General features: G+C 41.2%; 1 protein-coding gene across 4 annotated transcripts in view; it reads left to right on the forward strand.

The window, feature by feature from the left end:
- dachc (dachshund c) overlaps window positions 1–25497 on the forward strand; it is a 39907-nt gene extending 14410 nt beyond the window's left edge. For 2 of the 4 annotated variants that reach the window (XM_012864047.3, XM_012864050.3), the window contains 9 exons: window positions 1146–1256; window positions 9133–9311; window positions 10834–10954; window positions 12987–13121; window positions 17867–18063; window positions 18537–18687; window positions 20394–20522; window positions 20717–20818; window positions 24943–25497. In XM_012864047.3, the coding sequence (XP_012719501.3) occupies window positions 1146–1256; window positions 9133–9311; window positions 10834–10954; window positions 12987–13121; window positions 17867–18063; window positions 18537–18687; window positions 20394–20522; window positions 20717–20818; window positions 24943–24980 (1163 nt within the window). In that variant the 3' untranslated portion in view covers window positions 24981–25497. Of the gene's footprint in view, window positions 1–1145; window positions 1257–9132; window positions 9312–10833; window positions 10955–12986; window positions 13122–17866; window positions 18064–18536; window positions 18688–20393; window positions 20523–20716; window positions 20819–24704 lie in introns of all 4 variants that reach the window. The other 2 variants (XM_012864048.3, XM_012864049.3) reach the window with 2 other exon arrangements.
- The last annotated feature ends 2452 nt before the right edge of the window (window positions 25498–27949 follow it).

Here is a 27949-nt window from a genome sequence, read left to right on the forward strand (position 1 = left end):
GTGTGTGTGTGTGTGTGTTTGCGTGAGCGCTGGAGAGCATCTTTCTCAGTGGGAAAAAAAGAGTCTTTTTTTTTCCCCCACCAAAGGAGAGGGCACGGCGGCAATGTCAGCGCCACTGATTAGAACTGGCCACATGAGAGGCGAGAAGGAGACGGAGAGAGCGAGGACATTTGAGCGTAAAAAGGCAGGAAAGATCTTTGATGTCCTCCTCCTTAGTCGCCCGTTTCTCGCCTTCATGTGCTCCAGAGCGCGCGCAAACGGCAGCGCGGTGGCTCGCGCCCCGCTGTGATGCTGACATTTGAAAAGGTAAAGTAAGGAGAGGGGATGAGAAAGAGAGGGCAGGGGAGAGAGGAGAAAAAGGAGATGAGAGGAGAAGAACAAACTGTCCACTGCAGACATCTATTATCTGAGAGGATAGGAGGGGGGGGGGGGGGGGGGGCAGACACAATGGTTAATTTGGCTGCAAATGTTTAGATGTTTCCATGATCAGGAAATGAAGACTTACGGTTTGTTTGTGTTTCCTCCCTTTGTGTTTGCGCATTTTATGTGCCTCATCCTAACTGTAATGATTCGCCATGTTTGTCTGCATTAGCGCAACAGATATTTAATTTTCTATCGCCAAGGCAGCTCGAGGTGAGGGGGGGGGGGGGTCAGACTGGGCTCTGAGGTTCAAGCCGCAAATTAAAACGCGCCTCGGCCCTCCTGCCACGTTTCTGTCGCTCTCCATTACGGATCATTCAAAGGTGCAACACCTCTATTAGCGGGCAGGTTCTCCTCCTGTCCCGTGCCCCCTCTGCTTCTCTTATTCTGACGGAGAGGGCCTCTGTGGTTCAAAAGGTGGCTGCTCGCCGTCGTCCCGCGCGCCGTCTGCCTGCGGGATGCGATAGCGTGGCGTGGGTGAGATGGATGTCTGGTGGGCTGCTCCTATCTCTGCCGATTCCCTGGCAGGCCCGACGGCGTGTGCAGCGGGGCGGCCACGATGAATGGCTGGCCCCTGTCTTCCCCCTGACAACCTCCAGCCTACCGACCGCTCTAATCCTCCGCCAGGGGCCATTGATCTGCCTCTTATTGATTCCTTTGCTTTCTTTTTTTTTTTTACTCCCCCCCTCTCCCCTACCCTCTCTATATATCTGTTTCTCTCTCAGATCTTTCGGCGCTGGCCAAAAAGATCAAACTGGAGGCCATGGCGGGTTACCACAGCAGCCAGCAACACGGCGGGCCGAACGGAGAGAACGGGGACCACAACCCCGGTCTGGGTAAGCAGCGTTTCAGTCTGCACACGCGCACAGAAACACGCGATCGCGGCCGTGCAACGCGTCGCTCGGCTGTCGTCGATGCACATCTGCGATGCCCCCCGTCGATACAGATTGAGCAGCTGTGGCGCTGTTGAATTGAGCTGATTACCGGCAGGATGTGACGTCGCCTCTGCTGCCTGTTTGTTTCCTTTGAAAGGAACCGTAAATAACGGTCAGATGGTTCAGCTTTCAGTTCTGACAGATGGAAATAAGGTCGTCCGGACAGCAGAATCTGCTCAGTAAAATTGTACACTGCAAAAACGGAACTTGAAATAAGTAAAATGTTCTTAAAGTTAGTGTATTTGTCCTTGATTTGAGCAGGTAAATAAGATGTTTTGCCAATGGAATAAGATTTTTGCACTTAAAATGGGAACAACTCATCTCCATCATCTTATTTCAAGTGCAGTATGTCTAATTATCTTATTTTTAGGGGTCAAAATACTCATTCCATTGGCAAATAATCTTATTTACCTGCTCAAATCAAGGACAAATACACTAACTTTAAGAACATTTTACTTATTTTTAGATCCGTTTTTGCAGTGTACAATTTTACTAAGCAGATTCTGCTGCTGCACTGCAAAATGGGATCTAAAAATAAGTAAAAATGTTCTTAAAATGAGTGTTTTTGTCCTAGATTTGAGCAGGTAAATAAGATGATCTGCCAATGGAACGAGTATTTTTACCCCTAAAATAAGATAATTAGACATACTGCACTTGAAATAAGACGATGGAGATGAGTTGTTCCTATTTTAAGTGCAAAAATCCTATTCAATTGGCAGATCATCTTATTTACCTGCTCAAATCAAGGAAAATACAATCATTTCAAGAACATTTTACTTATTTTAAGTTCCGTTTTTTGCAGTGCGTGTGTCTCTTGCTCGTGAAATTAAGGATGATTCAGGGATATTTTGTGAAAAAAAAAAACAGAACAGCCTCCGCCGGCAGCCGCCAGGTTTGTCTGGCAACATGTTATTCTGATTAGCCCTCACATCAAGATGGTGTAAAACGTAGATAATCGAGGCACGGGACTGTTTGAACACGACACAGGACAGCAAACTTGAGTAGAAAATACCACAACATTAAGCGAGAAATGTAAAGCGAACACAATCATGCATCAGAGGTGATGCAGCTTAAACTCAGACCCAAGGAAATCTCATCTTTTTTTAGTATTTTTGGAGATCACTTTCTGTTATGTATTGACATATTAAAAATAGTTAAACTGAAAGTCATTGCTTTTGACTTTCCGCCGTTTCTACACGGGCTTGAAGCATTTTGGAATTTGCTTTTACGGTTTTCCAGGTCTGGCTGAGCGTGTGGGACAAAAAAAGATCACTTGACTGTGGGAAAAAAAATGTTGGAGAAAAACCTAACAGGCTACTCAATCAATCAAATATTTACACTCATCCGTATTTATATCACTGGCTTTAGTTTTGAATCGCCATGCCCCAACTGGATTTGAACTCTTTCCCATCCGTATTTTGCCTCTTTACCCACTGAATGCCCTGTCTTAAAAAAAAAAAACATAAAATAATTTCAATCTATAAAAAACGTAATCCTGTCAGGACTTTCTCAATGTCAGGACTTGGTACCTGCAGGCACTGACAGAAGTACCAATACCCGTTTTAATGGCCACGGTATCCCAGTGTATCACATGACAGCGTCACAGTTCTGGATGAGCCGGCAAACTGGACCTAAACCCTCACAGAGAAACTATGAGCTACTGCTAAGATGGGGAACATCAGGACCCACAATGCAGCTGGGATAAAGGTCACTATTAAAGCCACAGAGGCATCACCTCCATGCTGCACGTACTAAGCAATTCACGCTAAAGGAGCCCAGACTGATTAACCATCCATACTCTACGGTACGCGGACGTTCCTTTTTAGTAGGTGCTCTTCGATACAGCTGTGATGTTTACACGTCGTCGGATGCAAAGCGAGGCAGACTTCACCCTCCTTTTTAGAGTTTAGTAGAGAGTAAGTTATTTCTACAGCCACACAATGCCCATTATGTGAATCGCAGGATCGTGGAGCCCTTTGGCTTTGCTAATGACTTTTCGCTCCCATTTCCTTTAACCGCTCTCAGACCTTCGCTTTGACGCGAGAGCCCGGCAGCAGCGACCAAAGTGGCGCATCGGTGGGAAAGAAGCAAGCGAGCCCGGACGATAGAGAGATGAATAAGATGAGAGGCCCAAGCCAAATCAATAGCCTTCTCTCTAATTCACTATCCTGAATGCAAAACGACAAACGCTGGACAATCGATGGCGTGACGCACACAACTCAGGTGCACCCCCCCCCCCACCCCCCCGTTATCGACAGGTTAAAGCGACACCAGTGTGTTTAGGCAGATGACAGGGCTTCTGGAGGTCAGCGCAGAATACGGTATCAACCCGCTTAACATGTGGAGCACGCCATGGAGCTTTAGGAGAATCGCACAGGGGGGAAGAAAAAAAAAACGCACCTTACACCCCCCCCCCCCACCCCCATGTTTTTTTTTTATTATTACAAGAAGACAGCAGCAAGATCTCTCCCTTTTCTTTTTAAGCGCTTTTCCTCTGCGTTCCTGTCGGTAAACACCGCCGGCATCGAGCTTTGTTTACCGCCGCGTGCGCTCGGTTACGACTGCCAGCATCTGTGTGCAGTTAGGTGGCATGGTTACCACCAGCCATTATAAACCTGTAAAGCTTAATCACCGTTAATGACAGAGTCAAGTGGAAACACACACAAACACGCATGCACGCACGTACGTCTGCATGCGTGCACGCGTTTTTTTTTTTTTTTTTTTTTTTCCCGTACCACCACCCACAGCCTTATGGGAAGGATGGGGCCCCTACCAGCGCTCCCACCACTACAAAGGGCCATCTCAGATTACACACACACACACACACACACGCACGCACGCACGCTCGCACAACTGCTGAGTGGGACACCTTATGGGCTGCAGGAGAGCGGAGAGAAGCCATTTCTGTGTTTAACAAGATCTTCTGGGAAATTTACAGTAACTGTTTGTTTACAGTAATGGTTTGTTTGGATAAACATAGGAGAAGCAGTTTGACTTTTGATGTTTTCTAATGAAACACGGGGAGAGAGAGAGAGAGAGAGAGAGAGAGAGAGAGAGAGAGAGTGAAGGGGTGAAAGCAGAGGGACAGAGTGAGAGCGTAAATGAAATTAGAGCTGGAGGTGGGTTTTGGACGGAGGGGCTAAAGCGAGCACCGGGCTCCAAAGCGAGGCTTAATATTTGGCTGCGAGTTGATTGTCGGAGCATCTGGTTATTCAGCTCCGCTCAGACAGATCTTTTGTTTGGATTAGTTTATGGGCTGGGCGAAGGGACAGACTAATCTGACAAAATGCACAAAGCACCGCGCATATGTCTAGCGAGCCCAACTCCAAAAGTCAACACCTTATGCTGCAGTTCTTACTTTGTCCTCTCGTCACCCCGCCGCATTTGCTTTCATGTGTCTGTCGCGTAACTTTTTTTTTTCACATTTTTTTTTCATTTTCTTCCTCTAGTTCCATTATTTGTGACAATTGTGTGGAATAGAGTCCAAGATTTTTTTCCTTTGTGTTTATAATTACCCACCATGCATTGCTGGCCCAGCACCAAGACTGCCATCAGCTTCTTTTGTTCCACTTCCTCTCTGTGTTTCTTTTGTTTTTGTTTTTCTCTTTTATTAAATGATAAATATTTATGTCACAGCCCCCCCCCCCCCCCCCCCCCCCCCCCAAACAGGATTGTTTGTTTCATGAATAGAGGGGCCGAAACAACCCACTGGGGTGCTGTTGAGAGGAAGGATTTTGTTTTCGGATAGTGGAGGCTTGTCCTAAAGAGGAGAATGTGAACAGCAGAATGGGACAGATAATAAAAGCCGTGTTTCAGCTACTCAAAGTGTTTAGGGCTGGGAGGTATGACAAAAATATTATACCCTGATTCTCTTTTAATTTCACTTTAAAACTAAGATTTTTTTTTGTACAATTTCTATACTCGAAATGGACAAAAATCATTGGTTTGCGAAATTTTGTCAAACCTTCTTGAGGAAAATTTGTTCGATTTTAATGAATATGTTGGCAAATTAAAGACTTAAAGTACGCCATGTCTCAAACTATTTGTGTTCTATGGGTTTTAATTTAAAAGAACTAGCAGCACCATCTCTCAGGTAACGCCTGCTCTCCTGACAATGATGAATCTTATATTGTTGTCCATTTAATTTGAAATAATCCCAAAATAATGTACAGTAAAGTTTTTTTTTTTTGAATGAGTATCAAGCAGAGCACTATAGCGAATGCAGTAAAACGGCACTTGTGAAAGTACTGAGAAAGCAGTTCTGAGTGCTACACTGCCAGACAGGACATGTTAAAATAAAATAAATAAATAAAATAAAGGAAATCCTCTATTATCATCAGAGATGCACTGATCCAGGTTATTTCCATCCAATCCTATACTGATACCTGGGTTGAGCATATGGGCTGATACAGAGCCGATACTACTGTTGAGTGAATTAACCGTATACTTTGCCATGTTTGCGGGGTTGAATTTACCAACTTTATCACCACCCCTTGAAATTTTCTTATTGCAGATATTGCATGTTGGAGTCAGACTTGTTGACGTACCAAGTTTGAAATGTTTCCAAATAGCATACTTGGCTCGGCCTGGCACTCGCTCCATGTTGCTCTGAGTTTGCTCATCACTAGCGGCTATGCGGGCTCTACATGATGACATAACCGGCATTGCAAACATTGAACTGAAGTGATTAGGTCGCTGTAACTGTATTGATATGTATGATATTAACTTGAAAACAAATGTCGGGATCAGCATTCTGGATCTGCGTCATTCATCCGATATCCAATCTAGCTAATTAGTCGATATCGGAGGCGATATCCGATCCGGGTGTCGGATCGGTGCGTCTCTAATTGTCATCACTGTTTGCAAATTCATCAAAGTTCTAAGTTCAAATTGAGCTTAGACGTTTATATTATAGGTACTGGTATAACTAGATGTACTATTTGTAATCATTTTATCAATCTCATTGACATACCTGGAATGTTTTGTGCATTAAAACTCTTATCTATCTGTAAGTTGCAGTCTGATCACACCATGCCCCCAGCAGTCAGACTGGTGTGTTTCTCTGAGCTGATAGGGCACTGATATGTGTTTAATTCAGATTTAATATTATCAATTTGAATCTTAGAGCACTTTATGTATATGAGGGGCTCAGACTGAGCTTTGATGTGCTGATGCTGAAAACAGAGGCAACTCAAGCAGACAAACCAGACCAACGGTGCAAACACCCAGCTACTGCTCTTTACCATTAGCTGCAAGGAAGCTAGTAGCTACTAGATGAGAGGACCATGCCTGTAGGTTCCTTCTGCTTCTAGTGAGGACAAAGCATTTTCAAAGAGCTTTGCTTGCACAAATATAAGGTCCAAAGTAGATCTGCGTTAAACACTCGAGGCTACAGTATGTTGTGCTTGAAGTATCCCTGCTGTATTTTTGCTGCTCTCAGCTCAGACGCCATGTTTGACAGACAACCAGCCATTGTTAAGTCCAAAGGAACTGGCTTTAAGCTGAACTTCATTTTCAAACAGTATTTTCAACAATAATGATGATATATATACTACTACCATGCTATTCACTAAAAACAATAACCATTCATTTAACCAAGTGAATGTTTGCTACGAGTGACTTTCCAACTTTCAAAGCCTCACCGAGGAACTATATGAATTTATGTACCATTTCCAAATGAGTCAAGAAATTCAACACTATGAGCATTGACTGCTGTGACACAAGGCATACGTCAGGCTTATATTTTGTGATTGTTTCGCCTGTTTGAAGATTGATGTTTACACGTTTATCTATGTGGTTTTCTTTTTCAATGTTTATTTTTATGAGATAGACTAATCTTATGTAAAATAATTCCCTTCAACACCAGTTGCCTTATAAAACTGCAGGAAAAAGAGGAAACTGAAGCTGATTCTGTCTGAGCCCGCAGCGTAGAGCTACAATGCGTAGACTGTGCCACACAGACTATCCTGCGATCTGTCCGTGTTGGCGTCTCGTCAGCACTTTGTAATATCGGCATACCTCCCACTGCCCAGGATTATTAGAAAAGACGCTAATGCTCTGAAAAGAAAACACCTTTTTCTTCATACTGGTGTTTTTGATTTTACAGGTGACAGCTGTAAAAACACCTTGAGGCCATCAAACATCTTTGAACGGCATCGGTCCTGCCCTTTAGAAAAAGTAACACACATGGATAAATGTCACATCTTTTTAAAATTACTGTGCCATGAAAAAGTATTCATGCCATCGGAAACGTTCCCACGTTTTGTCACATTTAACCACAAACCTTCAGTGTATTTTATTGGAGTTTGACATGGGACACGAGGAAGTTGGTTATAGCGTAACTGTGAAGTGGAAGATGAAATTACGAGGTCCACCTGTGTGTACCAGGCTAAATGGAGCCGTTCTGTGAAGGCCTCATAAAGACCAAGGAGCACAGTTGTCAGGTCAGGGATAACACTGTGGAGAAGTGTAAAGCAGGGTTGGGTTATAAAACAATATCCCATCTTTGAGGAGCGTAGGCTCGCAGGGAGAACTGTTCAATCCGCCTTCCGATAGCTCAACTGTAAACTTACCATAAATCAGGTAAGAGGCCCGACTATCACTCTCGCCCTCTACAAACTTGGCTTTCATGAAGGATTGGCATAAGAAGAAAAGCCATTATTGAAAGGAAATCATAAGAAATCCAGTTATAAAATCTAGACAGCGCGGGTGTTCTAGTTAGACGCAACCAAAATGAAACTTTTTGGCTTTGGATGCAAAACAATAATGATGGAGGACAACTAATACTGCGTATGGCCCTGGACACAACGTCACAATCTTGAATCTTGAACCGTAGTGGGAAAAGGGATGCTTTTCTACAAATGGGACTAGGAAGCTGGTCAGAGTTGATGGGAAGACGCGTGGAGCTAAATACAGGACAACCCTGGAAGAAAACTTGTTGATGTGGCTAAAGACTTCAGAGTGAGGCGGAGGGTTACCTGCTGGAGATCACTGCAGAATCAAGTGTAAAAATGGCCCGACGTTCAGCCCTAAACTCAAGTGGGACTCTTAGGCAAGATTTGAAAATTGCTGTTCATGTACAGTCTCTGTCCACTCTGACTGCGTTAGAGCAACAGCAGCAAGTTTACAAAGAAGGAGGGCAAAAATGTCCGCCTCTACTCGTGAAACACTGGTAGAGACAGACACTAAAAACAGCCGTTAATGTGTCAAAATGTGTTTCTCCAAAGTATTGACTCTGAGGGGCTGAATACAAATACATGTCACTCTTTTTAGATTTGCGTTTGTATTTTTTTTCCCGTCATCTGTTTAATTTGTTTTATGTTTTTTAATTGACTTTTATTATAAAACACTTTGGGTGTTTGATTGGCTGTATTAATGGGGTCTATAAATAAATAAATGAAAAAAATGTTAAACACCATGTTTCATTGATGATTTAGTGTATGATCCTGGAGTACTTTGTGTCGGCCGCTCATAAAGTCCCAAAGCAAATTGAAGTTTGTTGTAACGTGAAAGCACTGTAACGTCTGTATCTATGTTTTACCATACTTAAGATGCCAAAATGTACAAACATTCATCATTATGCAAGACACACATTCCCTGAAATGACTTTGGTGTCAGGATCCTATTGATGATTTAAGGTTTAAATAGATTAGTGAAATTTTTTCCATCTTGATGTCATAGTCTTTCAACCTTAATGACCTTTAAAATGACAAAATAAGAAGGAGCACAGTTACTGAGGTATTTTACTCTGGTCTTCTTATTTTTCTTTCTTCTTCAGTTTTGGACCAGTTGCCCTTCATGATGATGTCACATCCTCTGATCCCTGGCAGCCTGGCCCCGGCCTCCGTTTCCATGGCAATGGGCCAGATGAACCGACTGAGCACGCTGGCCAGCATGGCCAACGTGGCGCAGCTCCACGCCAACCCACCTGCCAGGGCTCCCACCTCTGTCATTAAGGTGAACCCAGAATCCCGTCAAGCTCTCTGATCAGACCACACGCCCTTAACCAGCTGAGTCTGTGAAACTTTACGTACAAATGTCTCACATTTTGGGTGCTTCAATAATCTACAGCTTTCTGAATTTCATTTTCATGTTTCACATTAAAGATGTGTGTTTAGTTTCAGAAAGGCAGGGTTGTGTCGTTAGAGCGTTATTACATCATCAGTTACAAGAACCTGTCTCTCATTTCAAAGTTTTAACAATTCAGACTATTAGTTTTACAGCTGGTGCCCAAAGAGGGTTTAGTGCAAGTTTTTCCTGTAAACGTTGCAGTAAGTTTTAAGTCTTTCCTCAGTATAAAAATAAATACATTTCTTTAGTGGTTTATGGAACAATTTTTTGGTTCCTGTAATACTGTAAAAGACAACAATGAATTTAAACTATGGATCAGTTGCTCCTGACTTATTCCTGAGGCCAATTCCTCATTCCAGCAAATGAAGTCTAAGATGTGGCGTGTAGCTATCATAGTCCTATTACTATTGCTTTTTTACATTTACAAAATGTTAGAACATTCACAATACATTTAAATTTTGTAGTTATTGTTGGAAAAATCTATTCAGAAGCTGCCAGCAACTCTGAAAAACCTGGAAAAGGACAATTTTGGATTAAAATTTAACTTCAGTCGAAGGTGCCCCACCCCTAAGCTTACTTTAGTATGAAAGATAATTTATAATTCATGATTTGTGGACTATTTTTTGTTTCTTGGTGTATAGTGAAATACAACTATTGTATTTAAGTGTGTGAAGAATGTTTTAAAATCTTTCCTGAAGCAAATTCTGACCAATAATAAGCCAACAACCAAATGCGGTTTGGCCTGTGCCATGTTGCTAGCATACTGCAACAACAGTAAATGTTTTTATTAAAAACAATAGTTCAAAGATTGAGTTTGATTACAAATCATTATTATGTAAAATGTTATTTAGAAGATGAGACAAGCTCTGGTTCTTTGACAATTTGAACACAAACAGAACCATTTAGCCTGATACAAGTTAGCTTTTGTTTAAGCTAGCTCTTTCCCCAGAACCTCTGAATATAGGTGCAAAAAATTCACAAAGGTAAAAATTATATGGTTCTGTGGTACAAAATTAGCAGTGGATTGGCAGTAGTTAGCATTTCACTAGGTGAGGTTAGAGCTAAACTGAGTCAGCTAGATGACAAGGCTGATATGTATATTTTTAAGTGTATTTCAGATGACTGATATAGATAAAATGTTGTTGCCTGATGCATTCCGTGTTTTGCTTGATTTCCCAATTTATTGCAATTTTATATTATATAACAATCATTATAATGTAAAAAGGAAATATTGCAATTTATACAACAATAATTTTCAAGGTCAACAATGTTTCATGTTCCAAGTTTTCAGGCAGCCTGAATTTCCATAATTTGTTTTTCCGTCATATCTTCTGAATTTCAAGTTTGATTTATGTTTTGAGCTCACTTGTAAGATTTTTATGCTTTGCTATTTTTCTTTATTTGCTAGGAGCGAGTGCAGGACACCCCTTCCCCTTCTCCTTCACTGGAGGAAGCTCAGATGTCATCCAATCACAGCAGCAGCTTGTCAAGTTCACCGCTCCATAACGAGCGCACCGCAGAAACCACACGTACGTACCCATCTTTGTGACCTGAGCACAGAAAAATAGCATAGACTTAACGTTTGCCAGCTCTCTCACCTCTGGAGTGAGACTGAAGTTTGTTATATACTCCATGAGAACAAAGACTTTTTTTCTCTCATAGTCGGGGTGTGAAGAACACTAAAATAGTTAATTTGGGCTCTGTCTATTCATACTGCACGCGACGCTCAGCTGCAGAAGTCAGTCCCAGAAGATAGATCGGGCAGGCGGGGAAGGGGGGCATAGAGAGCATAGCACAAAGCTGGCGGAGAGGTGAAAATTAAGCTCAAGGTGTGCTATTTGGAAAGACTGCAAACACCGGGGACGTGTGGTGCTACGGGGCCGGGACTGCCCTGCTAGGGTAATTTACAGAGTAAACGCTGCAAGTGAGCGGAATTAGCATGTTGGACCGCTTAAACCACCACAGTTGAACTGCAGGACTCCACAGATGTGTGAGGCATTCCCATTTCTCCAAACTAAACACGGCCATCTAAATCCGGTCCAATCACAGAACAGTAGTCGGACACCCCTGCAAGAACAAGCAGGGAGACCCTCAAAGACAGGGCTGGGAGAACAGAATGATGTCATTCGCTGCAGGAGCGAGACAAGCGGCCTTGAGGGTTGCTACATACTCCGCCAGAAGTGGGAAATTTGTTCTCACTTCCCCAGCTGTGAGGGGGAAAAAAATAGGTATTTTTGTTGTTGCAGCCTTGCTCTGGGAGTTCTCATCGGATGTTCTTGATCTCATCTGAGCAGAATGTCTTCTCCGCAGGGTGTCCAACAACTGCTGTGTCATTGGTCAGGATTTGGATGGGTGTGTTTAAGTTGAAAAAAGCGTAGATGTCTCACGCATCTGTCAAACAAAGACACTGGTTTGCAGTACATTTTATTAGATTTGTTTGCCTTTCTAAATAACACTAGAGCACATTATGAGCAAATTTTGTGTCTCCGTGGTCACTCTTTTACTTTCAGCTGTCCGTGCTCAGTTCTGTCTCTGCGTTCGTTGCCCAATCACCTCCCCAGACATTCACACAAGTGCCTGCCAGTCTTGCAAAGGACTTCCCCATTTTTTTTTAACATTTTCAAATAACAAGGTTCAAACATTTTGTTCCTTTCTTCCTCTTCCTCCATCAATTTGAAAACTGCTGTACTGGCCATGTGGTGTTGTTACGTTGTCTGGCAGATCTCAGCATGGTTGTGACATATGCTATAGTGAACGAGACTTCTTAGGAGTTCGGCAGCTGAGTTTCTTGTGAAGTATGAATGGTCAGAGCCCAAACAAACTCTTTTTCTTGTTCTTGCTACCTGGAGAGCTGATTTCTCAGTTCTTGCGGTATATGTAACAGGTTTAAAGCTTTTCTTCCATTTCTCACACTCTCACTCTGCCGAGATAGATCTCACTCCAAGGGAAGAAAGTGCATGCTCTCAAAGCAAAACTATTTTTTTCCCCACGTCCACTCTTTGCAACTGGTCTTTTTAAGAACAGTGGCTCTTGTTACTTTTGTCTTGTTTTGATTAGCAGCAAGGAGTGTACCACACCAGTGTGATAGATCAGAGCTTGTTTTAATTATTATTATTAACTTTTTATTCATTTACTTGGCTAAAGCAATCTGTGAACAAGGGTGTCATTGGCTGCCTGCTGGCAATACTTCCCCACAATAGTGTTATAACATTTCTGTATGGCATTTTATTTATTTTCATTGAGTCCGTATTCCTTTTCATTGATTTTGTGTTTTATTCAAATTTTAAGATATTGAGAAACTGAGAAAAGATACCGAGAAAAGAATTTTGGTCTTTCAAATTAAATCTTCATTATTTTATTTATCTTTTTAATAAAATGAACTTAACGAAAGGCTTAAAGTATATCACTCTGTATATACATAAGTTTCTGTTTTTGAATTGAATGAAAATGTAGGTTTTATTTAGCAGTTTTACTGAGATGTACCCGTACAACAAGGCTAACCTGGTGTCATATCCAATACTTGTGAGAAACACAGACATCTTTTTCATAATGTTTCTCCAGATCAACTTCATGACGGCCTGTCGTCGGGTCACGCTGTGCTGGGACACTCTCCTGGTATGGTGCAGGGTACCAGAGAGACAGATGGGACGCCAGTGGAGTACAACAAGGAGAACAAGAGGAGCCACACTGACAGGGGTAACACTCACAAAGATGTTTATGCGACCACAATTGTGTTGCACCGCTGTGAAAAGCAATTTTCCTTTAAAAATATTTAATTTTCTAATTAAATACAAGGGTGTTTTTTTTTTGCTGGTAATGTATTCCCTCACAGTTTTAGCTTGCTTCATAGACGAACTGTCTTCTGATTTCTATGTTTTTCTTCATAGAGTCAATTCTCTAGCAAAGGTGATGAGAAATGATTAGTTTTAGAAAAACCTAATCAATTTTTTTGTCAAATACTGTCAATACTGAGTAGCAAGATTTAGCGTTCCAATTCTACACTGCAAAGACGGAACTAAAAGGAAGTTAGATTTTGTTGAAATTAGTGTATTTGTTCTTGATTTGAGGAGGTAAATAAGATCACCTTCCAATGCAATAAGATTTTTTGCACTTAAAATAGGAACAACTCATCTCCGTCATCTTATTTCAAGGGCACTATATGTAGTTACCTTTTTTTAGGGGTCAAAATGCTCATTGGCAGATAATCTTATTTGCCCCCTCAAATCAAGTAGAAAATACACTAATTTCAATAACATTTCACTTCCTTTTAGTCTCCTTTTTACATTGTATCTATTATTCTCATTGAATTCAAACAGCTGTGGAAAATGCCACAAGCTTCTTTAGTGTTACTTATTTTAGGGGAAAGGGTTTTGTAATTTACCAGGAAAGTAATAACAGTAAGAGGTCGATAAGGATTCACGGCCTCAGCCTTTTCTCTCCACTTCTGCTCTGTTGAAGCCCCCCCCCCCCCACCCTCCCCACCGCCGGCTCCCCGTGGCGAGCAAAGACAAATAATTCTGCAAAACAGGACTCCATTAGACCAGGAAGCGGCGCTACATTAGCGAGCCATTTACCGGGGCCGCGGCCTAACGAGCCAGGCGGCCTCCCGCACTCTCAGCTGGACCTCATCTGCATAACGACCGCCTCTCTGTCGTTAGGGGCCCGCGCTGCAACGTCAGTTGTTTGGTTCTCTCTGTCAGGGAGGTTTGCATTAGCTTAATGAGGACTGCTCAAGGACAAACAGTCAGCAGAAATTTACAGCGAGAGAACAACCCAGGCAGACGGAGACTTGTTTGCATGTAGATTTTTTTTTTTTCTTCTTCTTTTTCTTTACGGCCTGTGCAGATATTTTCTAATGCCGAATCACATTATTGGCTAATCGAATCAAAAGAAAAAAAAAATCACAATGGCTTCGTAGGTAGGATTTCAGATGCTGTCAGATAGCTGAAAACCCTATTGACAAAGCAGTGATGGCACCAACAACGTGGACGCCTTTGCATAGCACATTGCATTTATGCGATTGATTTTCAATTGATTTTTTTTATTTTTTTTTCCGGCATGCAAATGAAACGCATGTACATTTGGCGGATTGCAAGCTTTTGTGTTTGACCTAGAACATGGCAGGATGGGCTTTGGCGTGGATTGAACGCAGTTTCAAAGGGCTCTTCGGCGCTGTCATTCTGTCAATCCATTGTATAATAATCTGCGCGTGCGAGAGAGACAGTTTTGGCTGTGTGTGCTGTTTCAGTGGTCTTTGAACAACGCATCCATCCAGCAAAGATCAGAGGCCATCCCTGACACCTCACTCCCATTAACCAAACATCAGCAGAATTTTAGTCTCTCTCTCGCCGGCCCCCCCTTTTGCCTTTCTGTTCTCTTCCGCTGACTGGCAGTCTTCACGTTGTGAAGTTCATTAGCCCTGGGGACAGGTGAAGAGGAATGGGAGGGGAGGGGGGGGGGGGAGAGAGACGAACTTGGGAGAAAAGAGAAAAACAGACAATGACCTTGGTTAGGGAGATAGGTAAATGATCAAACAAGCTGGCAGATGTGTGTGTGTGTGTGTGAGTGGGGGTAAAGTAGGCGTAAAACAGTAACTCAATAAAGGATCAGTCACATCCAAGGAGCCGAGGGAGCCTGCTGACTGTGCACTTCAGCGGCTACAAATGTGTGCGTGTCTGAATGTGAGCCACGGGAGTGTAGTTGGATGCCCTCCGCTGAGCTCGCCAGCACCTGCTAATTACCTTTCTCTACAGAGCAATGCTTTTAGCAAGAAGCAGAGAGAGAGAGAGAGAGAGAGAGAGAGTGGAGGAGCAAAGGATAGGGGAGTGCATCGCCTCTCATATTTGAAACACCTTGACTGTAACGGTTGCCAAGCCAGTGAAGCCGCGGCAAAGAGAGAGGGAAGAGGTGGGCGGATTTGGAGCTGAAGATGCTGTGGTCAGCTAAGTGGAGAAAACACCCTCATTTGTCACAGATGGAGAAAAGCGGCAGATATCGCATGGCGTGTCCCCCGCCCGTCCCCCGCTCCAATAACCCGGCCGACTCCCGGGACGTCTCCGTCCCTCGGTGGTTCGGATGACGGTGAAGTGAGCGACTGGGTAATTCATAGGGAAGAAGGGGGGAAAAAAAAAAAAAAAAGAAATGCAGGAAAAATAGCTAATCTTCATTTCCCCGCTCGCTGTCACCAAACAGGATTGCACAGTTCTCAGGTTTACAAACAGATGGTCATCCATAATGCAGGTTCTTAGCTGCTTTTATGGGATGTGTCAAGCTGTGATGCATTATCAGTAGGCAGGATGCCATCTAATAAAGGGCAGACGTGTCTTTAAAAAAACCCCAAACTGAACTTCTGCGTATGTGCGGCTGAAGGTGCGTGCACTAATTAGAGTAAACACCCGTTGTACAGGAGCTTGGCGTGTTTGCTAAAAATTAAGTAAAAAAAAAAAAGTGGGTGTTATTGTTTCTCTTTAATTGGATATTCGTGCAGGAGTTATTGATCCGTCGACCGATATTAATCATACATCACTGCCTGAATGCTAGTCAACGATATGTTACGCTGATTATCATCATTTTTACTTTGATTAAGGAAAATTCGGAGATTTACTGAAAGAACAGTGTGACTGTTTAGGAAAAGCTGATACCTGGGATTCTGGGATCACTGACCCACGGTATTATGGTCAAAATGATTTGGGTTTGTGCACAAATTGCAGAAAGCTTTGATGATACAATGAGCCGTGATGCAATGTCGCCCTTAGTCTGCAACACGCAATCACCTCAACAATTACTGACTCCCCTGGATTTAATGGGCAAAAAGCCTTCAAACACATTTGTCTTTTAGTTGCAGTAGCGCAAAGTGACACAGAACATTTTAGGAAAACAAAACTTTTAATTTGTTTACATTTATTTACTAAGAGAAAAAGAGTATCTCCCATTGTTTTGCACAAAATTATATTAGCCCTATTATAGTTGCAGCCCTTATGACATAAGATAAAACATTTTAATTTTTTTTTTTAACTTTACTTTTTTTAAGTAGATCAGGTTGTTTAGGAATAAGCTAATTTTAATTAGCTACTTATTGTTTCCCTGCAATAAAATCTGATGTGGAAAAACAAACATTTACTTGTCAGACATGCCTCGTCTAAAAAGCAGGCCTGTTTAAAAGAAAATTTCAGATCTACTCATAAGGACTCATCTCGCCTGCTTGGTGTTTCAGCCTGTATAAAATGATCATTATTATTACGCCATAATTTAGATTTTCTTGTTTTTCCTCATCCCTGTGTTGTGGAATCTTACTGATAATCTGATATGGTCAGGCCCGTATTAAGACAATGTGGTGCCCCATGGGCACTATACCTCAAAGCCCCCCCCCCCCCCCCCCCCCCCTTACCCGTGCTGTCCTCCGGTCAAAAACATCAGACATAATCAAGGGGATTTCTGTAATGTAATTTACTATTTACTAACTTACACAACTACATGTAGGCATACGAGCAGTGAGCAATATTCAAACATCTCATTTTAAAATGTTGAAATCAAAAAAATCTTGATTTATTTACCGTTTATTATTATTGTTACATCAGTGTTCACAAAACGAATAATGCATGGTCTTTCAACAATTTCAAGTAAATAATATAACAATTTATGAAAAATATATTTTTAAAGTATGTGTCATGTGGTGCCCCCCCCATGGTTGGTGCACCTGGGCACTGGCAATCCGGCCCTGGAAATGGCTTTATTTCAGTCTAATTTGTGACACTTTTATTCACTTTTGCTTCCTTTTGCATTCAGCTCTTTGGTCGGAGCTTGCTTGTTTCTTTTTAAATATTTCACAAACAAAGTTGGCTCGCCCCCCACATAAATTCGTACCGTTTGCTAAACATGAACTGGACTTTAAAAAGAACAACGCGCTTTGGTTAAATGAGAGTTAGATTGAGCTTTTTGGCAACAAGACATTCCAGGTGAGTCTTAAGCAGAGATTGAAGATGTGGAAAAGCACTTCATACGCACTGTTAAGCATGGCGGAGGACCTGTGATGCTGTGGGCCTTTTCCCAGGACACCTTGTCAGAGCACATGACCACATTAAATTCAAATAAGCTAAAAATTTTAAATTGGCTCTTTCATCAGGATTAGGATCCAAGACATGCTGACAAATCAGCACAGAAATCAACTTCTTTCAATAATTGAGTTAAAAGGTTGACTTATCTCATATTTTGCTTCCCTGGATCTTGTGTTTATGAGATTATGGCATTGCAATAAAAAAAAAACATACATTTATTTGGAGACCTTTTACACACATAAGTGGGGTGCGGATTTATCTTCAAACATAAGGAAGCCAGGTTACTACTTCACATGTCAGCGGATGTGAAATAGAGCGTATTAGTCAGAGAGTCAAAAGTGAATCAGTCTCGCCGACTAGACATCAAACTGTCTGTCTGCCCTCCAGATAACAGCTCCTCGGCCGCTCAGACGACCAGGGAGAGCGGTGACAGACAAGTCTACCAGAAACCCCCGTCGAGCAGGGAGGGCTGCGAGAGGCTGTCTTACCCTGCAGGACAGAAGCTCCCAGCAGGTCTCCACCACGCTCCCTTCATCTTCCCGGAAGGCCTGTCCTCCATAGAGACCCTGCTCACCAACATCCAGGTGAGCCTCTGCCGGGGCTTTGTCATTATTGCCGAGATGAATGGGGAGGGAGGTGAGCCACTCTCTGGGATTTCCTGAAACTGTAAATAGCAGACGAGGCAGACATTTAGGATGCGGCGTAATTGGGTTTGGGCGTGTGCTGACCTGCTTCTCAGATTTTACATGTCCTTGTTATCGAGCGGTTACAATGAAAACCCACTCTTTGTTTGGTTTTCTGTGTGTGTGCCTGATGTGCTGGCAGTTTCACTTTAACAAGGATCAGTGTTGACTTTCTTGGTGTTAAAAAAAATATATATATATATTGTTTTTATGCTCCTAGTTCTCCTTTTCGCTTTAAAAGAAAAATCAAAACGTGACTAAAATCTTTTTTTCAAAGTGAAACCGCTTCCATATAATGGAGCTTCGGAGCGCGCGGTCTCCGGGATTTGGCTCGGTGGGTTAACCTGTTGGTGTTCGCCTGTGTTGTCTCCAAGCAGGGTCTGCTGAGGGTTGCCATAGAGAACGCCCGGGCGCAGGAGAAGCAGGACCAGCTGGAGAGGACGGAGCTGAAAATGGAGCTGGTCCGAGAGAGGGAGCTCAGGGAGACGTTGGAGAGACAGCTCAGCATGGAGCAGAAGAACAGAGGTAACAGATCAGGAGAAACAAAATGTTAGTTGAACGTTTACTTCGATGTTGGAGCTGGAAAGTGCTGAATGAAGCCTCACATCCCCCCCTCCCCCTTCGTCGATACCGCTCAGTCTAAACAAAGGCGATTCTGCCGGGCGGCTAAAACGAGGTTTGGTTTAATCCACTTCGTAACTGACAGGGTGTCCATTAAGCTGAAAATCAGATAAGGAAGTGAGGACAGCGACAGTATATTACCCCTGAAAGCAGCTGCAGAGGTGAATTAGGCTGATGCTGGCAGAATACTACAAAACTAAATCAAGTTTGGCAAGTTCACAGAAGCTGTCATCTGCGGCACAGTCTGAGCAAATTCCAGGCAAGGGCATTTTGTTTATTGGGGTCACACGGGGTGGAGGAGGATGTGATGATAAAATGGTAAAAGGTGGAGACCAAAGCCGACTTTGCTTGCTCGCTACTTATTTTAAGTACAATAACAGTACAGCACTGCCTTAGCAGTCAGACTTTACAGCAAACACAGAGCCCTAGCAATAGCATTTACACCGTTAGACCATTTTCACCTTCCTGCCACGTTAAAGCCATAAACATCAATGCATTATATGCAATAGACCAACACAGAGTAGAACCTAAACGTGAAGGGTAAAGCAAATGATACACGTTTTCATTTTTTCAAATAGAAAGCTGAATAGAGTGGAGGGAAAAATTTTATATTCTCTCTTGTAAGAGCAGCATCACTTGGAAACATTTTGCTCGTGTGGAAATAAAATGACGGTTAGGGGATAAAACAGAGAACGTGGTACGGCTATGGCCCATCTCCACACCAACCATGACACGACGGTCTACCTGACCAGACGGCCCAAGCAAGGAGAGCAGGGAAGCAGCCGAGAGGGCCATGGTAACTCTGGAGGAGCTTCAGAGATCATAACCTCGGGTGGGAGAATATGTCTACCATCAGCTTCACAGTTTACTGGTCTTTGTAGAAGAGTGGCTAGAAGAAAATCGTTGTTAAAAGAGCACAGCATCCACATGGAAAAACACGGCGGTGGCAGCTTCATGCAGATGGGGCAGCAAGGAACAGGGCAGCTGGTCAGAGTTGATAGTTAAATGGATGGGGGGAAGGGGGGCACACCAGGAAACAAACCTATTCGAGCCTGTAAAAACTGCTGAGGTGGAGGTTCACTCTAAATATGTAGCCGGAGCTATAATGGGATAGTTTAGAATAGATCAAAGCATATTTAGTTAAGAGTCCCTGAATCCAGCTTGAAGGCTTTGAAAACTTATGTGTCACAGGCGTTCTCCGTCCAGACGTTCTCCGTCCAGTCTGACTGAGCTTGAGCTGTTTAGCAAAGAAGGATGGGGGAACATAATATGTCTGGATGTGCAAATGCGGTAGAGGCATTCTCCAAAAGACCTGCAGCAGCTCCTGGTTCTTCAAAGCACTGACTCAGGAGGAATGAAAACATATCCATTGCATAAATTTCAGATTTTTGTGCGTAAAAGATTTTCAACAGCAGGTATCATCTTCCTTCCACTTGTACCGTTTCACGTTACTTTGTGTCGGCCTATCAAATAAAACCCCAAAGAAATACGTTGAACGGGTTTTGAATATTTTTCCAAGGCGCTTCACAGTAAAAAAGAATAAAAATCTACAAAATGTCTAAATGAGCAAACATGTATTTCTCTGACACCTCGTCTCGTCTGTCTTTCAGTTCTGATACAGAAACGTCTAAAGAAAGAAAAACGGAGTAAGAGGAAATTACAGGAGGCCTTAGAAGAGGAGGTCAAGCTCCGTGATCAGGCAGAGCACACCCTGCTGCACACCGCCAACACCCACATAGGTACAGAAACCGAAGCCCTTTTTTTTTTTTTACGCAAAATTATCAATTTATTTGTGATTCAAAGCTGAGCCTAAAAGATGCAACTCTAATTCTCATTTTCATATTAAATGTCACCGGGCTTTCGGTGTAACTTAGCCTTGAGTGTTCATTAGCCTCTAATTAAGCATCCTTATTAATTAATGACCAAACAACAGGCCATCAATCACTGGCGGCGCCCGCTCACGCGGAACCCGTGACCCAGGACGCCGACGGGAGCGGCCATGATGACAGCGGGCTGGACAGCAAGGCGACACAAGGTACAGCTGTCCAGATAGCAAACACTGCTGCTGCGGGGCGCAGCTGTGAAAACAGACTTTGATCAGGAGGAATATTCTAGCCGTGAATTTGTTTGTTGGAAAGCGTAAGTAATCTGCCAGCAGATGACAGGCTGGAGGAAAACTTATTAAAGACTTTCTTCTTTTTTCTTTTTTTTTTTGCACTAAAACGACTTTTGAAAGAAGGTGCAGATGTTTGGCCACTAAATCGAGGCATGAAAGTTAAAACTTATGCTATTTAAAAAATCCATTTCTCTGTAAGAATTAGGGGTATTCCTGCTGGTTGGGATTTTATTTAGCTCCTGTTGACTGAGCTAGAACAACAGATATTATTATTTCGCCGACTGCTTGCTTTTTGATGCTTAACAGACCGATGTACTGGAAAGGTTTTGAAAGATTTCACAGCGAGGCCGCCCCTGAGAAATTGAGCAAAATGAAGTGAAGCATGATGCAGTTCGACGGGGCTGCCAGTTTAATGGAAACAGACGTTTTAATATAATTGTTTTCACCAGAACATTGTCTTCACAGAGGCAGATGAATAATAATAATAATAAAAATAATAACAAAAATCCACATATAAGCTCTTAAACTGACAGTGATCCAGAGTTCGGCTTCATCAAAAAGAGGGAGCAGGTTCAGCCAACCCCAGCGCCGCGCTGTGCCAAGGACCACCAAACCAGACAGTGCGCTTGTTCAAAAGCAATTTTTAATTGAATGTCAGTGAAGCAAGAAGAGAACTGGCCACTAATTAATGGCTGTCTTAATTGTCCTCATGACGAGTTTGTTTGGACATCATTTGCATAATTAACACCCAGTAATAAATCATTTAAAGGGGAATTGTCTGTCAGACAGCGGGGCAGGATCTGCTCCCTTTGTGCCAGGAAGTTTTATCACCAAAAAACGGGAAACACGGAGCAGAATAAAATGCTTTGAACTTAATAATACTTCTTTGTTAGGGATCAGTGGTCGTGGCTTTGTGGGAGCTTCGGCGTTTATACGAACTGATTATTTCTTCTCTAAAGAATTCTGTTATCGTGTTTTATTATAGGTTAAATTATTAGATTAATCTTGCGTCTATTTAAAGCTGCGTTAAATTGTTTTATAACCCCCTTTTTTTTAAAATCTTTCCACTAAGCAATGTATTACAAATTTAGAGATGGTTCAGGCACTTTCTATATATATTTCTATGTACCTTTTTTTCAGGACTTTGAATTTATTTAGAATCAACACAAAGATGACTTTATACTTTAATATGAAGATGAAAAGAATCATCAAGAGCTAATCATTGAAAACCAAATATGTTGTTATTAATCAAGGAAAATGTATTCAGTACTGATTAACTAATCAAAATTAAACAAATGTAAAATGAGAAGTATCACACACATTACATTAACTAATCCTTAAACGGCTCCCTAAATAGAAAACGTTTACTGGCTAGGAATTTAAGTTCAAAATACTACCACCCAAACTAATTAAGAATGTAAAAAAATCTATGTTAAATTTACCAGTTTCACACAAATGTAAAGAAACTTTAAAGATTTTATTCCCTTGTTGAGAAACCAAGATTTAGAACCATCCTGGATCTATCAATTTTCCACACCAGAACCGCCACGATTGACTTGAAAAAGAGTGCCTTACTTACCAGCTTTGATGTGTACGCACTCTTGGCTTAGACGACAATCAGCAGCTTTGGTTTCTTCCTGCATTGGGCGTGGGATGTTTGGAGGTTCTTTTTGGGTCACAACACATTGCTAAGGTTAAAGACGGAAGTTCCCCTCAATTAGTTTACTGTAATAAGGGTGCAAACGGAGGGAAAAAAACGAAACAAAATCTCGCAGGGATTCCCCACAAAAATGGACAAATGGAATGTAGAGAATGATGCAAACCAACAAGCAACGATTACAACCAAATGTTGAACGGTTTGTCAGCATTTCTCTGACTCAGTTGGACAGTCTTGTGTCTGGTGGAGTCTACATTTCTGTCTCAGTAGCTGAACTCTAAAGCTACGCTTTCAGGGTAGGAGCCGTCATGAGAGACTGTTCAGCGAATCAGAAGTGAACGTTTGGTCATGTGAGGGCTACTTCACTCTATACAGCCAATGATAAATGGGTTCAACAATTTTTAAGATTCCAGAGAGACTCTTCTAAGTTAAATAAAAAAAATGTCAACAAACGATCACTTTTGACATAATTAGAATTCCGGTTCCAGTACATCATTTCGATTCTAGTTCTTATAAGAGAAAGTGTCAAAAAACATATTTCAAATGAGCTAGGTCACTAGAGTTTTGTCTGGATGAAATAGTCTCCACTTTTTGATGAATTTTAATTGTATGAACATTTACCTTTTTAATTAATTTGACTATAAATGATCATATGGTTAATTTCAACCAGTCAGTAAATGTCAAACCTATAAGCTCACATAAACGTTATTAAAACACATTTACACATATCCAATGTCTAATGCCGCAGGTACTTATGCCGTGTAGGACGTATTTTATTATTTTACTTTCCTGACTGTAACGGCAGTGCGGTGCTAGGCTGAGTGTCGGAGCCGTGGGAAAAGCAGCGCAACAGTCCCACTCAACTAGACGTGGAAGTAGTTATATTTTCATTTTGTCGACAGGTGAACGACGAGATGTGGTACTCGGTCGTTTAGTTACTGGGTTTCATATAAAACAGATTCCAAGTGTCATAAAATAAACATTCAATAAAGTTAGGGTTAAAGGAGCATTATGCAAGTTTAAAGGTTAAATATTTATTTTTCTCATACATGCCCTTACAATTGCACAATGTATAAAATGAGTTATCTTCTATTTATCACAGTTATCCATTAGTCAGTTCACGAGAGAGTGATTCAGGCCGAATCCTCTAGGCGGGCATGTGGATGTGACATTCACCAGGCCAGTTTGTTGAGTCTCCGTCGCCATTGACGCGTTAGCAAGACAACACTTACCTGCGTCCCTAAACAAAAGACCTGTGCAGTCTCAGCGGTGGATGCTTTCTCTTCTCCCATGCACGTGTGCAACAGCGGTGTCATTTCAACTTGTCACCAGAGGGGGCAGACGTCTGCAGAAACTTTGGAACTTGCGCTATGCTCTTGTAAAATTATTCATAAGTCTGGCTAGAAAGGATTAAAGAAAAGGCTCCACACTTTCTGTGGAGAGTGTGATCCAAATGCAGAGAGAACTAATTCCCTCAGGGATACCCACCTTAGCACAACGCCGGCGCAAGGCGTCAAAGACAGGGCACCCTCAGCATGAGTCCAGAGGAGCTTAGTCATGTTGGTGTTTGTTGTCCTTTTTATGATATGATCCTATCGCACGTGCTGCACTGAGCCGACTGCTCACTTCTTTAATTAAGGTTATGCCACATTTTCGAATGCCCTCGCAGAAACAGATGGTTGCGCGCACACTTCCTGTGGATACTTCTTCATTAGTACTCGGCAGCTTCTTCGTCCGGTAGGCAGATTAGGCATCGAAACTTAAATTAAATTTTTAAATTTAAATTGTTCTGGTAGAATAAGACTGTTAGGACCGTTTCCAGTCGATTCTCGGTTCCCAACCCTTAACCCAATAACTATCTCATGACTGGGACGGTTTTCACTTTTAACCATTTTAAACATTTTATAATTCCCCTAAAGAGAAAGACAGATTTTCAAAATATGACACATTAGCAACCAATATTGAGAGGTACACTTTATTATTATTATTATTATTATTATTATTATTATTATTATTATTATTATTATTATTATTATTATTATTATTATTATTATAATTATTATTATTATTATTTCTCTTTCTGGATATCTAAATTGATGAAAGTCAAACTATTAACCTTGATCAAATCTTTGATTTGTCTCTTCTTAGGAGGAAGTTTTCACATCTGTTGGCAGCTTTCATAAAAACAGACAGGACAATAACAACCAGCAAGGTGGTGAAAAGAATCATAGTTTTGAGAAAACGGCTGACTAATGCTGGGGGATGACTTAATCTAAAGTCCACCGAAGACTTTTGAAGGGATCTGGGAAAACAGACCTCTTACAGATGAAAGGTCAGAATCGAGGTGTGTATGCACACTACCATATTTATTTCTTTTGGATTTCAGAGGCCAGAGTTTTCATGCAAACCACAGGGAGGTACTGAGGTTCAGGACCGAGCAGATGGACGTTTCGGGTGGACGGATGTATGGATGAAACATTGATGGAGATCCCTCATTTTTGACACGTACAATCGACTGGCCTGCTCAGTCCAGCAGTGGCATCTGAGACACAAATCTCTGCTTCCTGTACATCTCAAGAGTGACATCTGTGTGGTTTAATTTATTGCCCCTATCATCAATTCCCAATTGGGCGGAGCATTTTATTTTGATGTTGTGTTAAACTGTGTTTCTTTTAATCAAAGTTTTTAAATTGTAGGTTAAAATGACCATAGTTTGCTTTTTTTTTTCTGTCCGTACTGTTTGTTTCGACACAAGTGATGGATATAACTTGTAACAGAGGTGTGTACATATATATAGTCATCATTTTTATTATTATTATTATTATTGTTATTATAATATGAAAAACATGGCATGTTGTACAGTCAGTAAATGACTCGTATTGTGTATGTTATGCAGTAGTGCCGTTTGACAATACAAACAATACAGATCCTTTTTATTAAACTGTGTCATTGTTTGCTTTTAAACTGAGTTGCTGCTTTGATTACTTCTTAAATCATTGATGCATTTCCATGCTTAGGTGTGTGAGACATGAATATATATATATATATATATATATATATATAGAGAGAGAGAGATAGATAGATAGATAGATAGATAGATAGATAGATAGATAGATAGATAGATAGATAGATAGATAGATAGATAGATAGGTAGGTAGGTAGGTAGGTAGGTAGGTAGGTATGGGTGTGATTGCATTGCAGTATCAGTTACTATTTGCTCTACGAAAGTGAAAGTGAGATATTCTTCCAGATGCACAATTCATTTTATTGATTAAATAGCTAAAAGACCGTTTCAATTCAAGCAGCAAAAACTGACGTCTCACCACAGTTATAGATGACAGGTGGAGCCAAGGAAACAGCAATCACAACTACAGTGACAAAACAAGATAAAAGAGCATGAAGAACAAAGTAAGGAAAAAGACGATTCTTTAAAACAACAGGAAGTAAGTAAAGGAATTAATCAGGACATGAAATGTTGAGTTGTAAATTATTTATTTATTTATTTATTTTTTTTGGACCCGTGTTCTCCTCAGGATCAATATTGCCGAGTGACTTTGAAGAATAAAAGTAGACCATCAAATGTAGGTTACAATAAAAAAGGTGCAGATTAATATGTTAAAGTTAACTTTAACATATTAAAGTTAATTTTAACATATTTAAAGTTCTGTGAACTTCAACATATTTTGTCTGTTCAAAACATGAGTCGTATAGCTTCATTCCACTGAATTAATGGAGGCGCTTATTTTTGTTGATTTGATGATAGTGGCTTTCAGCTAATAAAAACTTGCTCTAAACATTTCTTTAAACTTACTTTAAAATTAAAATGTTCTAAGATTAAGACATCTTGCGTAATACAACTAACAATTACTAATAATTAATGACTTTTTAAAACAAGTGTTTGCCTTATGAACCGTGTTTTCCAGGTACTTTACAGTAAATTCGCTCAAAACCCAGTCATGGGTCTTTTTGCATGAATTACTGCAGCATCCCTGTAAAACTTGACATAGGACGGAAGTCTAAGGTGCTCTAAAATGTCCGGACGGTTGCTCTGACTTTGGATTTAATAAAACGCAGTGGACCAACACCAGAAGATAACGGGACACTGACTTTGGAAACCTCCCGTTTGACTTCAAGCAAGTAGAATCTGGGCCTCTCCACTCTTCCTCCAGAACCTTGATTTCTGAATGTAGTCAAAAACTGACTTTCATCTGAAAAGAGGACTTTGGAGCCTCGGTGAGACCCTTCTGACACAAACACAAGAATGTGACCCGTGTCTAGGACACATGCTAGTGGTGGATCTTGAAGTGTTGACTCCAGCTGCAATTCAAGCCTTGTGACTCTCCACAGTAGATTTGTCTGAAGAAAATTTACTCTCCCTATCAAAAAAAGATTTCTTGAATTTGAGTACATTTTACACAGAGAAGCTTCCTGAATGGGCTTTGTGTGACAATCCTCCAACAGTTGCAGTTATTTGTGTTGTATGGGATCCTTTTGTGCTGCACCTGTCCTTCCACTAAACTTTCCATTCATATGCTTGAATACAGCCCTCTATGAACTCCCAGCTTCTTTAGCGACAACCTTATGGAGGATGTCACTGACTCTCTGCTCGACAACTATCCAGTCAGAAGTCTTTCCCATCATTAGGTAGGCCATAACGTAAGATATTTTTAGTACTGGCGTATGAAACATTTTAATTTTTTGAGAAACTATATTTTGAGATTTTCAACAGCTATCATCAAAATGAAGGGTAATAAACAGTTGAAATATATCACTCTGTATCTAATGGATGTTATATGAGCATCACCTTTTGAAATGAATGAAATAAATAAATTAATGTTTTTTACGATACACCAGTTTACCCAGACACTGTTAGACCAATTACAACAACAACAACAAAAAGCCATGTTTTAGACTGAGAGACCAAAATTGTGTGAGTCTAATAAGTGATGACCTGATGTGTAAAAAATATTTAGGATCTCAACATTTCTGTGCCCATAATTATACATCTCCAGAGGTGGGTACTTACGTTTACTCAGACAAATTTACTTGAGTAATTTTTTGACCATAATGTACTTTTAGGAGTAGTACTTTGTACTTTTTACTTTTATTTGAGTAACATTATTACTCAAGTATCTCTGCTCTTACTTGATTAAAATTTCTGGCTGCTCTACCTACAGCGAGTAACTTCATGAATAAAGAACATTTTACGTTTTAATCAAAAATGCACCAGAGAGACGAAAACTTGGATTTATGTTAGAGTGAGACTTCCTATTTGTACACTAGCTTTGTTCTTTTAATGTTATTTTCTATCTGCTGAGCTCATTAAGCCAGTTGGAGGACAAATGAACATACGGTAAACAGTAGATATTGTAATTGGAAGTACTTTGCACTGT

This window comes from Fundulus heteroclitus, chromosome 22 (genome assembly GCF_011125445.2).
Source record: "Fundulus heteroclitus isolate FHET01 chromosome 22, MU-UCD_Fhet_4.1, whole genome shotgun sequence".
NCBI lineage: Eukaryota > Metazoa > Chordata > Actinopteri > Cyprinodontiformes > Fundulidae > Fundulus > Fundulus heteroclitus.